Source organism: Manis pentadactyla, chromosome 2, assembly GCF_030020395.1.
Source record: "Manis pentadactyla isolate mManPen7 chromosome 2, mManPen7.hap1, whole genome shotgun sequence".
Classification (NCBI taxonomy): Eukaryota; Metazoa; Chordata; class Mammalia; order Pholidota; family Manidae; genus Manis; species Manis pentadactyla.
In genome coordinates this window covers 216340023-216354727 of record NC_080020.1, presented here as the reverse complement: position 1 = coordinate 216354727, position 14705 = coordinate 216340023, and the positions used below count along the sequence as shown (strand labels likewise).

General features: G+C 43.5%; 1 protein-coding gene across 18 annotated transcripts in view; it reads right to left on the bottom strand.

Annotated features, from left to right (window-relative positions):
* The window catches only part of DTNB (dystrobrevin beta), a 258809-nt gene extending 244396 nt beyond the window's left edge, over window positions 1-14413 (bottom strand). For 2 of the 18 annotated variants that reach the window (XR_008995919.1, XM_057497364.1), the window contains exon 1: window positions 7955-8194. Coding sequence is in view for 15 of the 18 variants with exons in the window: in XM_057497364.1 (XP_057353347.1) it covers window positions 7955-8016 (62 nt within the window). In the remaining 3 variants the exon portion in view is untranslated. Of the gene's footprint in view, window positions 1-7954; window positions 8200-14189 lie in introns of those variants that run through there. The other 16 variants (XM_057497369.1, XM_057497380.1, XM_057497372.1 and 13 more) reach the window with 10 other exon arrangements.
* Window positions 14414-14705: the final 292 nt, after the last annotated feature.

Here is a 14705-nt window from a genome sequence, read left to right as displayed (position 1 = left end):
ATTAAATGTGTTCCAAACTAAATCAAACTATATGTATTTCTTTTTGACCACAACAGCTGTGTGCAGCCTTCACATCAAAATCCTGGATGTTACCAATTTCTTTTCTGAGTTCTCATACCTTTAATTTCAGTTAACACACTGGCAATAATGATTATGAGTTCCAAACACCACAAACAAAGCAACAGAGAATCAGAATGTAAGGTCTTAACAATAACCTAACCCAGACCCCATATTTTGCACATGCAAATAAATAAAATGTCTTCTCCCAGGTCATAGCTGTACTTCCCAATAGAGAAACAGAAACAGAAACCCAGAACCCTTAAGTCCTGGTCCATTATACCACCTTTCTATATATGAAGATACTAGGATGATTTTACTGTGTCTATGATCATTAGGGAAGATTTCATAAGCAATAAATTAAAACCACAAATTTAGAACTTTGGTATATCAAAAGATCCTATTAAGAAAAAAAAAAAAAAAAGCCACAAACCGCAAGAAGATATTTGAAGCCACCTAAGTGAACTATTAGCATCCAAAATGTAGTAAAAATATGCCAGTATGAAAAAGACAAACAATAGAAAAACATGTAAGTGATGAAAACAATCAAATCATAGAAGAGGAAACTTAAAGAACCAATAAAAGCATGGAGTGATGTTGAAACTCACTAGTAATCAGAGAAATAAATTTGTTAAAAATCAAAACAAGAGTACAATGTACATCCAGCAGATCTGCAGAAATCATAAAACCTTACCACCACCAACGGTTGACAAGGCAGGGAAGCAACAGAAGCCACACGTCGCTGGTACAAACGTCAACTGGTGAAACCACTTCACAGAGGAATTTAGCAATATATCCACTAGAGCGGACAATGTGCATGGCACACAAGCCAGTGATCTGCTCGTAGGAAAACGCTCCAAAAGACATGTATGTGTTCATGAGGGGATATGACAAGAATATTCACAACAGCATTATGTGGAACAGCAAAATAATAAGAACTTACCGCCAATCCACAGGAAAATATAAACGTAAACTGTCACAGAGTCAAACAAAAGAACTCTATTCAGCCAAGAAAAGGAATACACTAGAAAGGGCTACATAAATCCATATAGATGAGTCTGACAATATTGAGAGAAAAAAACACGTTATAACAATTAACACTTTTAATATGGTTTTTTTACATGCAAAACAATATACCATTTTAGGGCTATGTACATATGTAATAAAAGAATGAAAATAAGCACAGGAATGAAAAGTATCAAATTCAGAAGAGTGGTTCCCTTGGAAGTGGAGAATACAACTGGGGAGGAGTCCTGTGGCATTCAACTTTAATTTAAAAGGAGCCCAGTTTCTTAGGTGGCGTGTAAGCAGGTATTCGCGGTTTTTGTTCTCTATACCACTTTAAGGGCCAACATTTTATATTATTTAAAGAGTTAAAGGGAAATAAACTCAAGATCCAATCAAAAGAGTTTACTCCAGAGCCCACATGCTTAACCACGACACTATTTACTCTTTTGTGCAGTTAGAAAGGTTTGCTCATTCTAGAAATCTCTCAAAACGTAAAACATCAGACTGGCAAAAAGCAATGAATTACCTGACTAAAAAAAAATGATTTCAAGGGAATCATATTGGAGACACAAAGTGGTCATATCACCATGCTCAGGACCCATCTGGGTAAACCAAAAAACAGCCCATGTTAAACTTGGAACATAAAGCAGTCTTGTTTAGAGACAGCATGTAGAAGAACATGGGCTTTGAGGTCTGACCTGTCACTGATTAGCTGTGTGACCCTCCACAAGTTTTAACTTCTCTGAGCTCAGTCTCCTCACCCATGCACTGGAGATACCATACCTAGCTTCCAAAGACGTAAAGATTAAAGAGTAGCCATTATCTATGAAAATCCCTGGATACACAATAGCCTCACAATAAATAATGTTACTCTCGCTTGCAGAAGAAAGTCTCTCTCTGGCAAGAGGAAACAAGCAGGCAGAGATAAAAGTTAAAAGGAGGGAATAAAGAGTGTAGAAAAAGAAGCCAGGAAGAAGCTGGGATAGTCAGGTGCTGAAAAAGTCTTTGAAGAGTCCTAGAAGTTACTAAAAAAATTTTTTTCACCGAGCACTGTTTCATTACAGTGAAGTTTACTTACAAGAATAGTTAGTCCAAACCGGTTATTCCAGCATTCTAGTCCTGTGTTGACATATACATAATGATGTTAAAATACAAAAATTCAAGATCAAAATGTGTCTTCCTTAAAGGTTCTTTGTTAAAAATGCTTTAACAAACATAAAAAACCCTAAAGGCTCCACTCCAAAACTAATAGAACTAATATCAGAATTCAACAAAGTTGCAGGATACAAAATTAATACACAGAAATCTGTGGCTTTCCTATACATTAACAATGAACTAATAGAAAGAGAAATCAGGAAAACAATTCCATTCACAATAGCATCAAAAAGAATAAAATACCTAGGAATAAACCTAACTAAGGAAGTGAAAGACCTATACCCTGAAAACTACAAGACACTCTTAAGAGAAATTAAAGAGGACACTAACAAATGGAAACTCATCCCATGCTCTTGGCTAGGAAGAATTAATATAGTCAAAATGGCCATCCTGCACAAAGCAATATACAGATTCAATGCAATCCCTATCAAATTACCAACAGGATTCTTCAATGAACTGGAACAAATAATTCAAAAATTCATATGGAACCACCAAAGACCCCGAATAGCCAAAGGAATCCTAAGAAGGAAGAATAAAGTGGGGGGGATCTCGCTCCCCAACTTCAAGCTCTACTACAAAGCCACAGTAATCAAGACAATTTGGTACTGGCACAAGAACAGAGCCACAGACCAGTGGAACAGAATAGAGACTCCAAACATTAACCCAAACATATATGGTCAATTAATATACGATAAAGGAGCCATGGACATACAATGGGGAAATGACAGTCTCTTCAACAGATGGTGCTGGCAAAACTGGACAGCTACATGTAAGAGAATGAAACTGGATCACTGTCTAACCCCATACACAAAAGTAAATTCGAAATGGATCAAAGACCTGAATGTAAGTCATGAAACCATAAAACTCTTAGAAAAAATCATAGGCAAAAATCTCATGGACATAAACATGAGTGACTTCTTCATGAACATATCTCCCCGGGCAAGGGAAACAAAAGCAAAAATGAACAAGTGGGACTACATCAAGCTAAAAAGCTTCTGTACAGCAAAGGACACCATCAATAGAACAATAAGGTATCCTACAGTATGGGAGAATATATTCATAAATGACAGATCCAATAAAGGGTTGACATCCAAAATATATAAAGAGCTCACACACCTCAACAAACAAAAAGCAAATAATCCAATTAAAAAATGGGCAGAGGAGCTGAATAGACAGTTCTCTAAAGAAGAATTCGGATGGCCAACAGACACGTGAAAAGATGCTCCACATCGCTTGTCATTGGAGAAATGCAAATTAAAACCACAATGAGATATCACCTCACACCAGTAAGGATCGCCATCATCGAAAAGACAAACAACAACAAATGTTGGCGAGGTTGTGGAGAAAGGGGAACCGTCCTACACTGCTGGTGGGAATGTAAATTAGTTCAACCATTGTGGAAGGCAGTATGGAGGTTCCTCAAAATGCTCAAAATAGAAATACCATTTGACCCAGAAATTCCACTTCTAGGAATTTACCCTAAGAGTGCAGCACTCAAGTTTGAAAAAGACAGATGCACCCCTATGTTTATCGCTGCACTATTTTCATTAGCCAAGATATGGAAGCAACCTAAATGTCCATCAGTAGATGAATGGATAAAGAAGATGTGGTACATATACACAATGGAATATTACTCAGCCATAAGAAAAAAAGAGATCCTACCATTTGCAACAACATGGATTGGAACTAGAGGGTTTTATGCTCAGTGAAATAAGCCAGGTGGAGAAAGACAAGTACCAAATGATTTCACTCATATGTGGAGTATAAGAACAAAGGAAAACTGAAGGAACAAAACAGCAGCAGAATCACAGAACCGAAGAATGGACTAATAGTTACCAAAGGGAAAGGGACTGGGGAGGATGGGTGGGAAGGGAGGGACAAGGGCAGGGAAAAAGAAAGGGGGCTTTACGATTAGCATGTATAGTGTGGGTGGGGCACAGGGCGGGCTGTGCAACACAGAGAAGACAAGTAGTGATTTTACAGCATCTTACTACGCTGATGGACAGTGACTGTGAAGGGGTATGTGGGGGGGACTTGGTGAAGGGGGGAGCCTAGTAAACATAATGTTCTTCATGTAATTGTAGATTAATTATACCAAAATTAAAAAAAAATTTTTTTTAATGCTTTAACAAGTAAACCACATACAACATATCTGAAAGGGTATCTCGCCACAACCCTCCTAGCCCCAGAACGACTCAGGACACATGGGCCCACGCAAGAGATTTTATTATCTGAAAGAGAAAATGGCTGCCCCCAGAGAGAGGGAGTCAGCAGCTCATGGGTGAGGAAGCACATTTTTAAGGAGTAGGGGTAGGGTGTGTTCTGCATTGGTGATTGAATCTTAAGGGGTGGGCAACCATGTGGTCGTTGGTGATTGGATCTTAAGGGGTGGGGGTCTTAGCGCGCCAGAATTTGCCTTCATTCCCATCTTTTTCTTTTCTTAATTGGGCCTCTGGGGAACTGGGCATAGAATCTCATTCTGTAGCTACTTCCTGCTGGAAGAGGGCACAGATTCTGGGGTTAGCAAGGCCATTGCTGTAGAGTTGGGGAAGAGCGGGCATCTTGAGATGATTCGTGATGTCATCTAGCTGGTTTCGTTATTCTTCGTGAGAAGGCCTTGATAGCCCTGGAGGAGTAACTGGTTGACGGTATGGTTAGAAATTTTCAAAATTTGATTTTGAATGAATTTTTGGAATAGGTTAATGAAGCAGGGAAGGAAAAGGAGAAGAATAAAGGTAATAGGGGCTAGGAGGGACAGGAGCCAATTGAAGGGGTAAGGGAATGGATTGTTAGGGGAGTTTTCTAGGAGTTTGGAGGCGGAGGTGTTTTGCACCATCCCAGACGAGACTGGATTTGTTGGTGTAGAAGCAGCATTGTTCTTGGAGTAGGGCACATATGCCACCTTATGCAGCTGTAAGGAGGTCCTGTTTGGGTTGTAGAGTAGATTACTGGAGGATTTGTAGTCTGTGGAGTTGAAGGTATAAGCGGTCCCATTGGGATGGAGGAGAATTGTGAAGAATGCATTTTTGAGGTCAAGGACGGAGAAGTAAGTAAAAGAGGTGGAGATAGTGGATAATAAAGTATAGGGACTAGGGACTACTGAATGGATTGGAGTAACAGCTGCACTGATAATTCTTAAATCTTGAACTAGCCTAAAAGAGCCATTAAGTTTTTTGATAGCTAGTATCAGGGTGTTGTAAGGGGAATTGGCTGGTCTCAAAAGGCCCTTTCATAGAAGGGGTATTGAGATTGTGAGGGGAAGGAGGTAGGGTCTTTGAGTTTGATGGTTACAGATAGGCAGGTGGCGATAGAGGAGGTAGAGGTGTCCCAGACTGTGGGGTTTACTCGGCAAGGAGGAAGGGAAAATGGGAGGGAGGTGGGTCTGGAATGGCTTGGAGAGCAAGTAGAAAAGGGATCGAAGGCGAGTCAGGGTTGAGGTGTGGGCCAAAGGTAAAGGAGATAAGAGCCCCTAGCTTGGATAAAAAGTCTCTCCCCATAAGGGGAATGGGACAATGGGGAATCACTAAAAAAGAATGAGAGAGAGTAATGCCCTTAAAGAGGCAGTGAAGCATGGGAGTTTGTAAAGGTTGATAAGGTGTGCTCTCTACCCTGACTATAGAGGACTGTGAGACTGTAGGTCAGTCCCCAAAACTCCTTCGGGACTGAGTAGGTGGCCCCAGTGTCCAAAAGGAAAGAGATGGGCCTACCCGCTACCACAGTGGTTACCCTGGGCTCCTGTACAGTGATGGTAGTGGTCGGGTGGAGGAGTCCCGGGCCCCCTCAGTCATCAGTTGCCAGACCCAGAAGGTCTATGTGTGGAGTGTTAGAGCTGGATGGCCTGGCACCTCTCAGTGTGCGAGGATAGTCAACAGCCCACTGTCCCTCCTGATGGCACTTAGGGCATGGATGGGGGGGGATTCTGGGGATTTGGGCAGGCTCTAGCCCAGTGACCCATTTGACCACATTTGAAGCATAGACCAGGAGGCCCTCCTGGCTGCTTCCTAGGAGGTGAGGATACCCGAGCACCAGCTGTTGGGATAGGTTGAAAGGCCTTATCCAGCATTTGATATTTTTGTTTATGTGCCTTGTCATTCTCTTCCATTATATACTTTGAAGGCCACTGCCAGGACTTCTGCCTGAGGAGTTAAGGGTCCCTTCTCTAGACGTTTAAGTTTAGCCTTAATGTCGGGGAAACTCTGGGTGAAGAAGTAGGTCATTAATAATTGTCTCCCATCTGGGGTTTCAGGGTCTAGGTTTGTATATTGTAAAAGAGCTTTGGTGAGGCAGTCTAGGAACATAGAGGGATTCTCATTTTTATCCTGAATAACCTCTTGGAGTTTTTCATAGTTAATGGCTTTATTGGCTGACTTCCTGAGACCCGCCATCAGGCAGGTGATGAATTGATCTCAACTCATGACTCCTCCCGGCCGTATTATAGTCCCAATTAGGGTCTCGGTCAGGAACTGCCTCAGCACCAATTGGATGAGCTGGAGTAGTTTGGTGAACCTCATCAGCATGAGTTCTAGCCTGTTCCCAGACTCGCCTATGCTCCTTGGGCAAAAGTGTGTTGGATAGGATCATGTGAATATCAGATCATATGACTGAGTTAGGTACTGGAACTCTTTTATGTAAGTAGCTGTGTTGGAGGTAAAAGAGACTAATCTTTTCTCAACTTGAGAAAGGTCAGAGAGAGAGAAAGGGACATGGACCCGGACGACACCCTCTGTACCGGCTACTTCCCGTAGCTGGGCTAGGATCTGGGTTCGAGAGTGAGTGACTGGAGGGCTTGGCGCAGGACTGGGTGAGGGAAGGGGAACTGGTTGTGGAGGAGGAGGAGGTGCTGCAGCTCCTGCAACGGCACTAGGGGAACTGAGAGGGTTGGGATTTTGATCTTGCAGAGAAGGAGATTGGGGTGGGAGAGGAACTGGTGGTTGAGGGGGAGCTGTAGGGGTTTGAGATTGGTAGGGAGGAGATTCATCAGCAGGGTCAAAGTCAGAGGACGTGGTGGGAATTGGTGGGTGGTGGGGTGAAGTTTTTTAGAGCGAGAAGAAGATGTTTAGGATTGCAAGGGAGACAGAGAGCGGGCTTGGTTCAGAGGTATGAGAAAGCCTGGATATATGGGATCTCTTTCCATTTGCCTGTGTGCTCACAAGTTGTATAAGTCGCGGAGAATTTTAGGATCTAAAGAGCCATTGGGAAGCCATTTAGACTGATTGTCCAAGGAATATTGTGGCCAGATCTCATTACAGTAGCAAATAAGCTTAAAAGGTTTGAGGTCTAGAGTGAGGTGGAGGGGTTTTAGATTACTGAGTAAGCACCCTAGTGGTGAATCTGCGGGAATGGAGGGGCCAGATCCCATGGTGAGAATGAGACCATTCACAAGTCGCTGAGGCATCCCAGAGTGATTGAGAAGGTCATGGAGAAGACCAGACACAGTTAGGGGGTTGTCACCACCTCTAACCAAGCGGTCGAGGCAAAAATGCCGAGGAGGTTTGATACCTGGTACCAGGATTTTGTTAGATGAAAAGGATATCAAACCCCAAGGGGTAGAGATTCTCACCATGGGAAAAGGCAGAAGGTGAGGAAAAGTCCACTATGGGGATCAACCGTGACTCTGAAAGTCGTGGTTGGGGGTGCCCCTGTCTCGGAAGAGCCCTTGGGGGTGCCAGACACTCAACAGTCCCTTCCCAGATTCCAAAGGGACATTTAAGTCGACTATGAAGGGGAGACTTACCAAATTAAAGGCCGGTGTTGGGCGAGAAGACAAGCGACTGGGAAAATGGACGGTGAGCCCATGGAAGAGGATCAGGCAGTGAGGGTTCCCAGAGCAGCTCAGATTCCCGGAGGAAGAGCAAAGTCAATGGGAGAGCCTCATCCGAAGTCACGGCACCAATGAAAGTATATCTTGCTGCAACCCTCCTTGCCCCAGAATGACTCAGGAGACACGGGCCCACGCAAGAGATTTTATTATCTGAAAGAGAAAATGGCTGCCCCCAGAGAGAGGGAGCAGCAGCTCGTGGGTGAGGAAGTGCATTTTTAAGGAGTAGGGGTAGGGTGTGTTCTGCATCGGTGATTGAATCTTAAGGGGTGGGCTACCATCTGGTTGCTGGTGATTGGATCTTAAGGGTTGGGGGTCTTAGCGCGCCAGAATTTGCCTTCATATCTGTTTCACTTAGTTTACATCTCAGAAAGGCCTGCTCTATTCTTAAAGAGAAAACAATAATAATTTCAACAAATGTCAAAAAAAAGAAACCCTTCAATAAACTCAACACCCAATGAAAATACAAACCAAGAACAGAAGAAAACTTCGTTAAGTTGACAAAAGGCATCTACCAGAAACTTTCAGTAAGTACCATATCTCATAGTGAAACCTTGGAAGCATTTCCCATTCAGGAAAAAGATAAAACTGCCCATTATCTAATCACTGCTATTCAACTTTTGTACTGGAGGGTCTAGGCTTTACAATAACACAGAAAACAAAATAAGCAGTATAAAGTCTAGAAAGAAGCCCAACCAATTAAGTCTTCTAGTTGAAGTGACCAAGTAAGCAAACAGTTTGATGCAGCCCCTCTGCTCCACATACACAGTTAACAGATAAAATATTTTTTAAATGTATTTTTGAAATGACTTCAGAAGGCCCAAAACATGGATTAGAAATAGAACAGACACACAAAATTGCAGGCAGGATAGAAGCTACAGGCTTACGGGACTGAGTCCAGAAACAAGTGCACGCTTCCTGCAGGGCAGTGGTGACATGCAGCCAAGGAGGTGGAGAAACAGGAGAATCTGAGCCAGACTCACTGCTTTAAGCCAAGGATGCAGCTGGAGCGGAAAGGAGCCTAAAAAATCCTGCTGCCAGTCTCTGACTAGAACTACTTTATACAATACTCAGGGCTTTAAAAGGCTGTTAGATTAAAACTTTAAAAAGCTGTTAGAAACACAGCCTTGTGACCAGGAACTGAACCAAGACATTCACACATTCTGTGAGTGGATCTAAAATAGCCCCAATTACCTCAAAGAGCAAGACCCCTGACCCACTATTATCACATCTGATGTCTCGACTAAAGTCCAGGAGGTCAGTGGAAGCATCTGAATCCTACCACACAGAGAAGGGTGAGCAGAGAAATAAGAAAACAAAATAAAAATGCTCACACTCGAACGAGTCTGTAAATCAAAACTTCAAAATACATAAAGAAATACAATGCTAGGAAAGACAGCCACCAAAAGTAACAATTAGAACATGACTCCATTCCAGATAAAATTTAATTTTACAGAACAGTCTGATGAAGACTTATTTTTAAGTACATTTAGGATGCTAGGATATAATTTTTTTAATTATTCGGAATGCAAAATTGTATACCCCCTTTGGAACATAGGCACAAAGTTAAACATACACTTACCATACAATCCAGCAATCATGCTCCTAGGTATTACCCAAGAGAGATGAAAACATGTCCACATAAAAACCTGCACATACATATTTATACAAGCTTTATTCATAATTGCCAAAAACTGGAAGTAACTCAGACATTCTTCAATAGGTGAATGTATAAACAAATTACAGTACTTTCATACAATGGAATACTATTCAACAATAAAAAGAAAGGTACTATCAGACCAAGAAAAGACATAAAGGAACCTTAGGTACAAAATGCTAAGTGAAAGAGAACACCAGCCTGGAAAACTACAATACTGCATGATCCCAACATTATGACATGCTAGAAAAGGCAAAACTATACAGTAAAACGATCAGTGGTTATTAGGAACCCAGGAGGAGGAGCGAGCAATGAAGAAATAGAACATGGGATTTTTTAGGGCAATGAAATTATTCTGTATGATACCAATGACATTACATGAAATGTCATGTAATGATATTAATGATACATGACATTTTGCATTTGTCAAAACCCATAGAACTCTAAGACGTAAAGTGTGAAGCCTCGTATAAACCATGAGTTTCAGTTATTAAGAATATATCAATATTGATTCATCAGTTGTTAACAAATACACCACACTAATGCAAGATGCTAATAACAGGGAAAACTGCACATAGAGAAAAGGAGGTATATAGGAACTCTTTATACTATCTACTCATTTTGGTCACATTCAGTTATGTGTATAATTTTTTTAAATATCATAGTTCCACTTCTGGGTATCTACACAAAAGAACTGAAATCAGGGGCTTGAACAGACTTTTGCACACCCATGTACACAGCAGCCAAATACAACAGTCAAAAGGTGGAAACAACCCAAGTGCCCACTGATGGATGGGTGGATGGATAAAACCAAACATAGTTATATGTACAAATGGAATAATGTTCAGCCTTAAAAAGGAAGGAAATCCTGACACAACCACAATATAGATGAACTCTGAAGACTATGCTGAGAGAAGTAAGTCAGAAACAAAAGGATAAATATTGTATGATTCCACTTAGATGAGTTACCTAGAGTAGTCAAATTTCAGACAGTAAGTAGAATGATGGTTATCAGGGGCTGGAAGGAGGAGAAACTGGGGAGTTAGTGTTTAATGGGTACAGTTTTAATTGGGGAAGATGAAAAAGTCATGATGGCTGCACAACAATGTGAATATACTTAATACCACAGAACTGTACACTTAAAATGGTTAAAATGGTAAACTGTATGTTATTTATGTTTCACTGCAATAAGAAAATATGAGAAAAAGCACAAAAAAAACTGGTTATCCAAATTGAAAAAATTATCTCTTCATTATACCATATAGGAATTCCACATGGAAAGCAAAAAAAAAAAATTTAAGTTTAGAAGACTATACGGAGATATTACTTCATACCCTGGGGTAGAGAAAATTTACTTAAACCAGAAACAAATTTTTTTTTAATTTAAGGGAAGTTTTTTCATAAACACAACATTAAAATTTTAAACATATAAAACCAAAGACACTGTTGGCAAAGGGGAAAGGCAAGCCTCAGACAGGCAGGACTCATGTACAACACAAATATCCATCAAGGAATTAGTGTCCAAAGTAACCTAACTGCCCCTCAGTGAGTGAAGGATACATAAACTGTGATTTAAGTCTACAACTGAATCCTTCTCAGCAGTTAAAACTAAATGAACCCAATCCACAGTAGTAACATCTCCATCAATTAAAACACCTCTTTGACCCAGCAATTCTACTTACCATTCACTGCAGCAATGCCTGAAAGGGCCAACAGCTTAAATGGCCATTAATGAGGGAGGGCTAAATAAACTAAAGCACAATACATACTGCATAAGAGATTGTGTAAGTAGTCAAGAAGAATGAGGTAGATCCCCATGTTCCAACATGGAAAGATCTCGGACTTCTGGTAGAAAAACAAGTTGCAGAACAATGTGTACAGTATTGTATTATTAATGTGAGGGTGGGGGCAAAACCCTGGGTTTTTTTCTGTATTACATGTATATAAGATGAAATGCATAGAGAAAGCTCTGGAAGGATCACAACTGATAACTGCAGTTTTGGAGGAGTAGGGAGTGGGCCAAGGGGCCATTTATTCTGTCAGTACTGTTTGAATATTTATAAGACAGTATGAACTCATGAGCCATTTGCAGAACTGCAGTACACAGCCACACAGGCTGCACAAGACAACCGGAGGAGCTGCCATTCCCAGGGACTCTGCTGTGAATGGTACCCCCCGCAGGCTGGGCATTATACATCCATAACAACCAGGTACTACCACCCCAGTGCTTGTGTAATTAGAAATAAATTTAAATGAAGGAGGTGGACTCTAAACCAGTGTGAGGAAACTTTCTGGGGTGATGTAAATTTCTATATCCTGATTGGGATAGTGAGTGGTCGCAAATTATACACCTTTTTTGCAACTCATCCAACTATACAGGACACATGTGCATTTTATTATCCGTAAACTATACATCAATAAAGTTGATTTTAAAATAAATATAAATCAAATATACAAATACAACATCATTGGGAGAACCTGAAACAAGGCACTCAAAATTAGAGGACCTAAATACCCCAAAACAAGAACTGGTGGACATTTGCTAGTTGCATTCCAGAGTACATGGTCCTAAAACTAAAGAGCAATCAACTTAGTTTTTTAAGGCTTACTACACAGTGCCAAATGAGGATTAATATTACCCTTATTTTTTTATTTGTGGAAACAAAGACTCTGAGAGATTTCTATTAGACAGAAAATAAACAGTAACTTGACATTCTATCAGTTCTAAGCCTAATCTTCTAAGTAGAAATGTTGTCTCTCACACCTAGTGGACACTCAAAACTTTTGCCAGCACTACACTGAGTACATAACCCCCACCCCTTCAGAGGTTAATTCCACTATGTATGATAAAAATCCTCTCTGAACTCATAAAAGGTCAAGTTTTAGTTTGGCAGACAAAGTAACCCAACAGGCACTACAACCCAGAGAACTGAAACAGCAGCCTGAAGCTGGAGAGTCCAGAAATCCAAGCACGGCAGAGAACAGGTAGACGTCCAACCCTTACAGAAGAGCAGAGAGACAGTTTCGCACTACAGACTGAAGATCCAAGACAGGATAAAGATGAAGAAAATGTTCTCTAGACAAAAGTACTCTTCTTCTTCCTCAAGTGATAGACAGGAACAGGGCCAGAATGGGATGATCTGAAGCAATAGCCCCAAGGAGTAAGCTCCTGACAGCAACATGAAATAAAGATGTGAAAGTGGCAGCATGGCAGCAGGGTATCATGACTCCATCACCTTAGCCGTTGCTCTAAATGCCCAGACCTAAGAACCTGGGTTACCTCACACGTCAAAAGAGGAGACGTGGAGGAAAAGGGGCAGGCCATCAGCAGGGCCAACACAGTGATTAATACTGTTCTGTGTAAGATACAGTAAAACACTGCTTGGTTCATTCATTCATGTAATAACGCCTTATTACGCAACTGCGGCGGGCCAGGCACTGTTCTTGTTACGGAGGATTTATCAGTGAACAGTCATGGAGCTTACTTAATTCCAGTTAGGAAGGAAGGGTACTTCTTTTCTCTTTCCAAATTTCCTTTTCCCTTCTCACCCTTTCAATGTTACACAAAAGAGCTTTCAAAACTCATCCAAGTTCTCCCTCAAGCTTCTTTGACCCTCCTACTTTATCCCCAAACCAAGCAGTTCATAGGTCCAATTGCCCAAAACTGAGAAAAGACCAGAGACCTAATAAGGTATGAGACAAAATCCAATGCTGCTTTGTATTTTATCCGCATAGCTTCACAAACCAAACTGTCAGCAACTAAACAGAAAATTATGGTTGTGTTTTACCATATCTTGGGCCGCAGTGCTGACCACAGTTCTCTACTCAGGGTAACTAATCAACAAACGCTTGCTAAGAAAGCTGAAAGACCTTCCTAACCTCAGGGCCTGGCACAGGAATTTACCAGCAAGCATTCGTTAGCTGCATCCGCCCTTCTCTCTAGATACTGTGCTTTCAAGGATGACCTCAGTGCACAGGTTCACAGTTAGGCGCCTCAGGAAACAGTGTTTTGGGTGATCTGAAATAAAATACCTTCCTACTGCCAGGGCCTGCCTGCCTCACCTGCCCTCTGCCAGGACCTGCCTCCCTCGCCCCCTGAATTCAGCACCTAACGCAGAGCCTCCTCCCAGAGAGCCAGGCTCCAGCAGCATCTGCCTGGCGCCCGCACTCCGGCTCGGCGCCGGGCCGACACGGTAAGCTAGGGACCACGGAGACCCCTCCCTGGCCCGGGGCTCAGAGTCCGACGGCGCCGACCGGGGACTCCGCTCGCCCCTCCAGGGCTGGGCGCGCAGCGGCGCCTCCCTCGCAGCACGCGCGCTGCAGCGGCCCCGGCTCCCCGCGCACGGTGTCTCCCGCTCCCGGGCCTGCACCCCCGCAGCTCCGAGATTCCGGCGCCGCGCGGGCTCCCTCCCGCTCCTCGCGGGCGCGAGGCTCCCGCCCCGCGCTGCCCTCCCGCAGCCTGCGGCCGCCGCCACAAACCCCCACCTCACTCACTTCCCGGCAGGAGCTGGGGGCGTCGACAAGGTCTCCGGCGGCTGCAGCCTCCTCTAACGCGGCTCCGCGGCTCAGGCGGCGGCGGGCCCGCTCAGGCCCCGGAGCCGCCCCCGCGGTGAACGTTCTCAGGCGCACGGCTCGCGCCCTTCCCCGCCCGGCACGCGCAGCGAGCCCGCCCCGGCGCGAGGCGCGAGGGCGCGAGGGCGCAGGGCTGGGGGCGGGCACGCGTCGCCTGCGCGAGCGCGCGGCCGGGGGCGGGGCTTCCGCCCGCTGAGCCGGGGCGGGCGGGCCGGTTTCCTCGGAGCCCCGCCCCTGCGGGCGAGCGGACTCGTCCCCTAGCTCGCGGGGGGGGGGGGGGGGAAGAGCTCGCTGGCGGCGCGCGGCGGAGGCGCGTTTCAACTCCACAGGTATGTGACCGCCCAGCTGGATGTTCGGCCCGACGTGACCACCGGGTGAGGAATGCAAAGAACCAGCTCCGTGAATCATTCATCAGCGCTGCGAGCACGAGATCCTGCC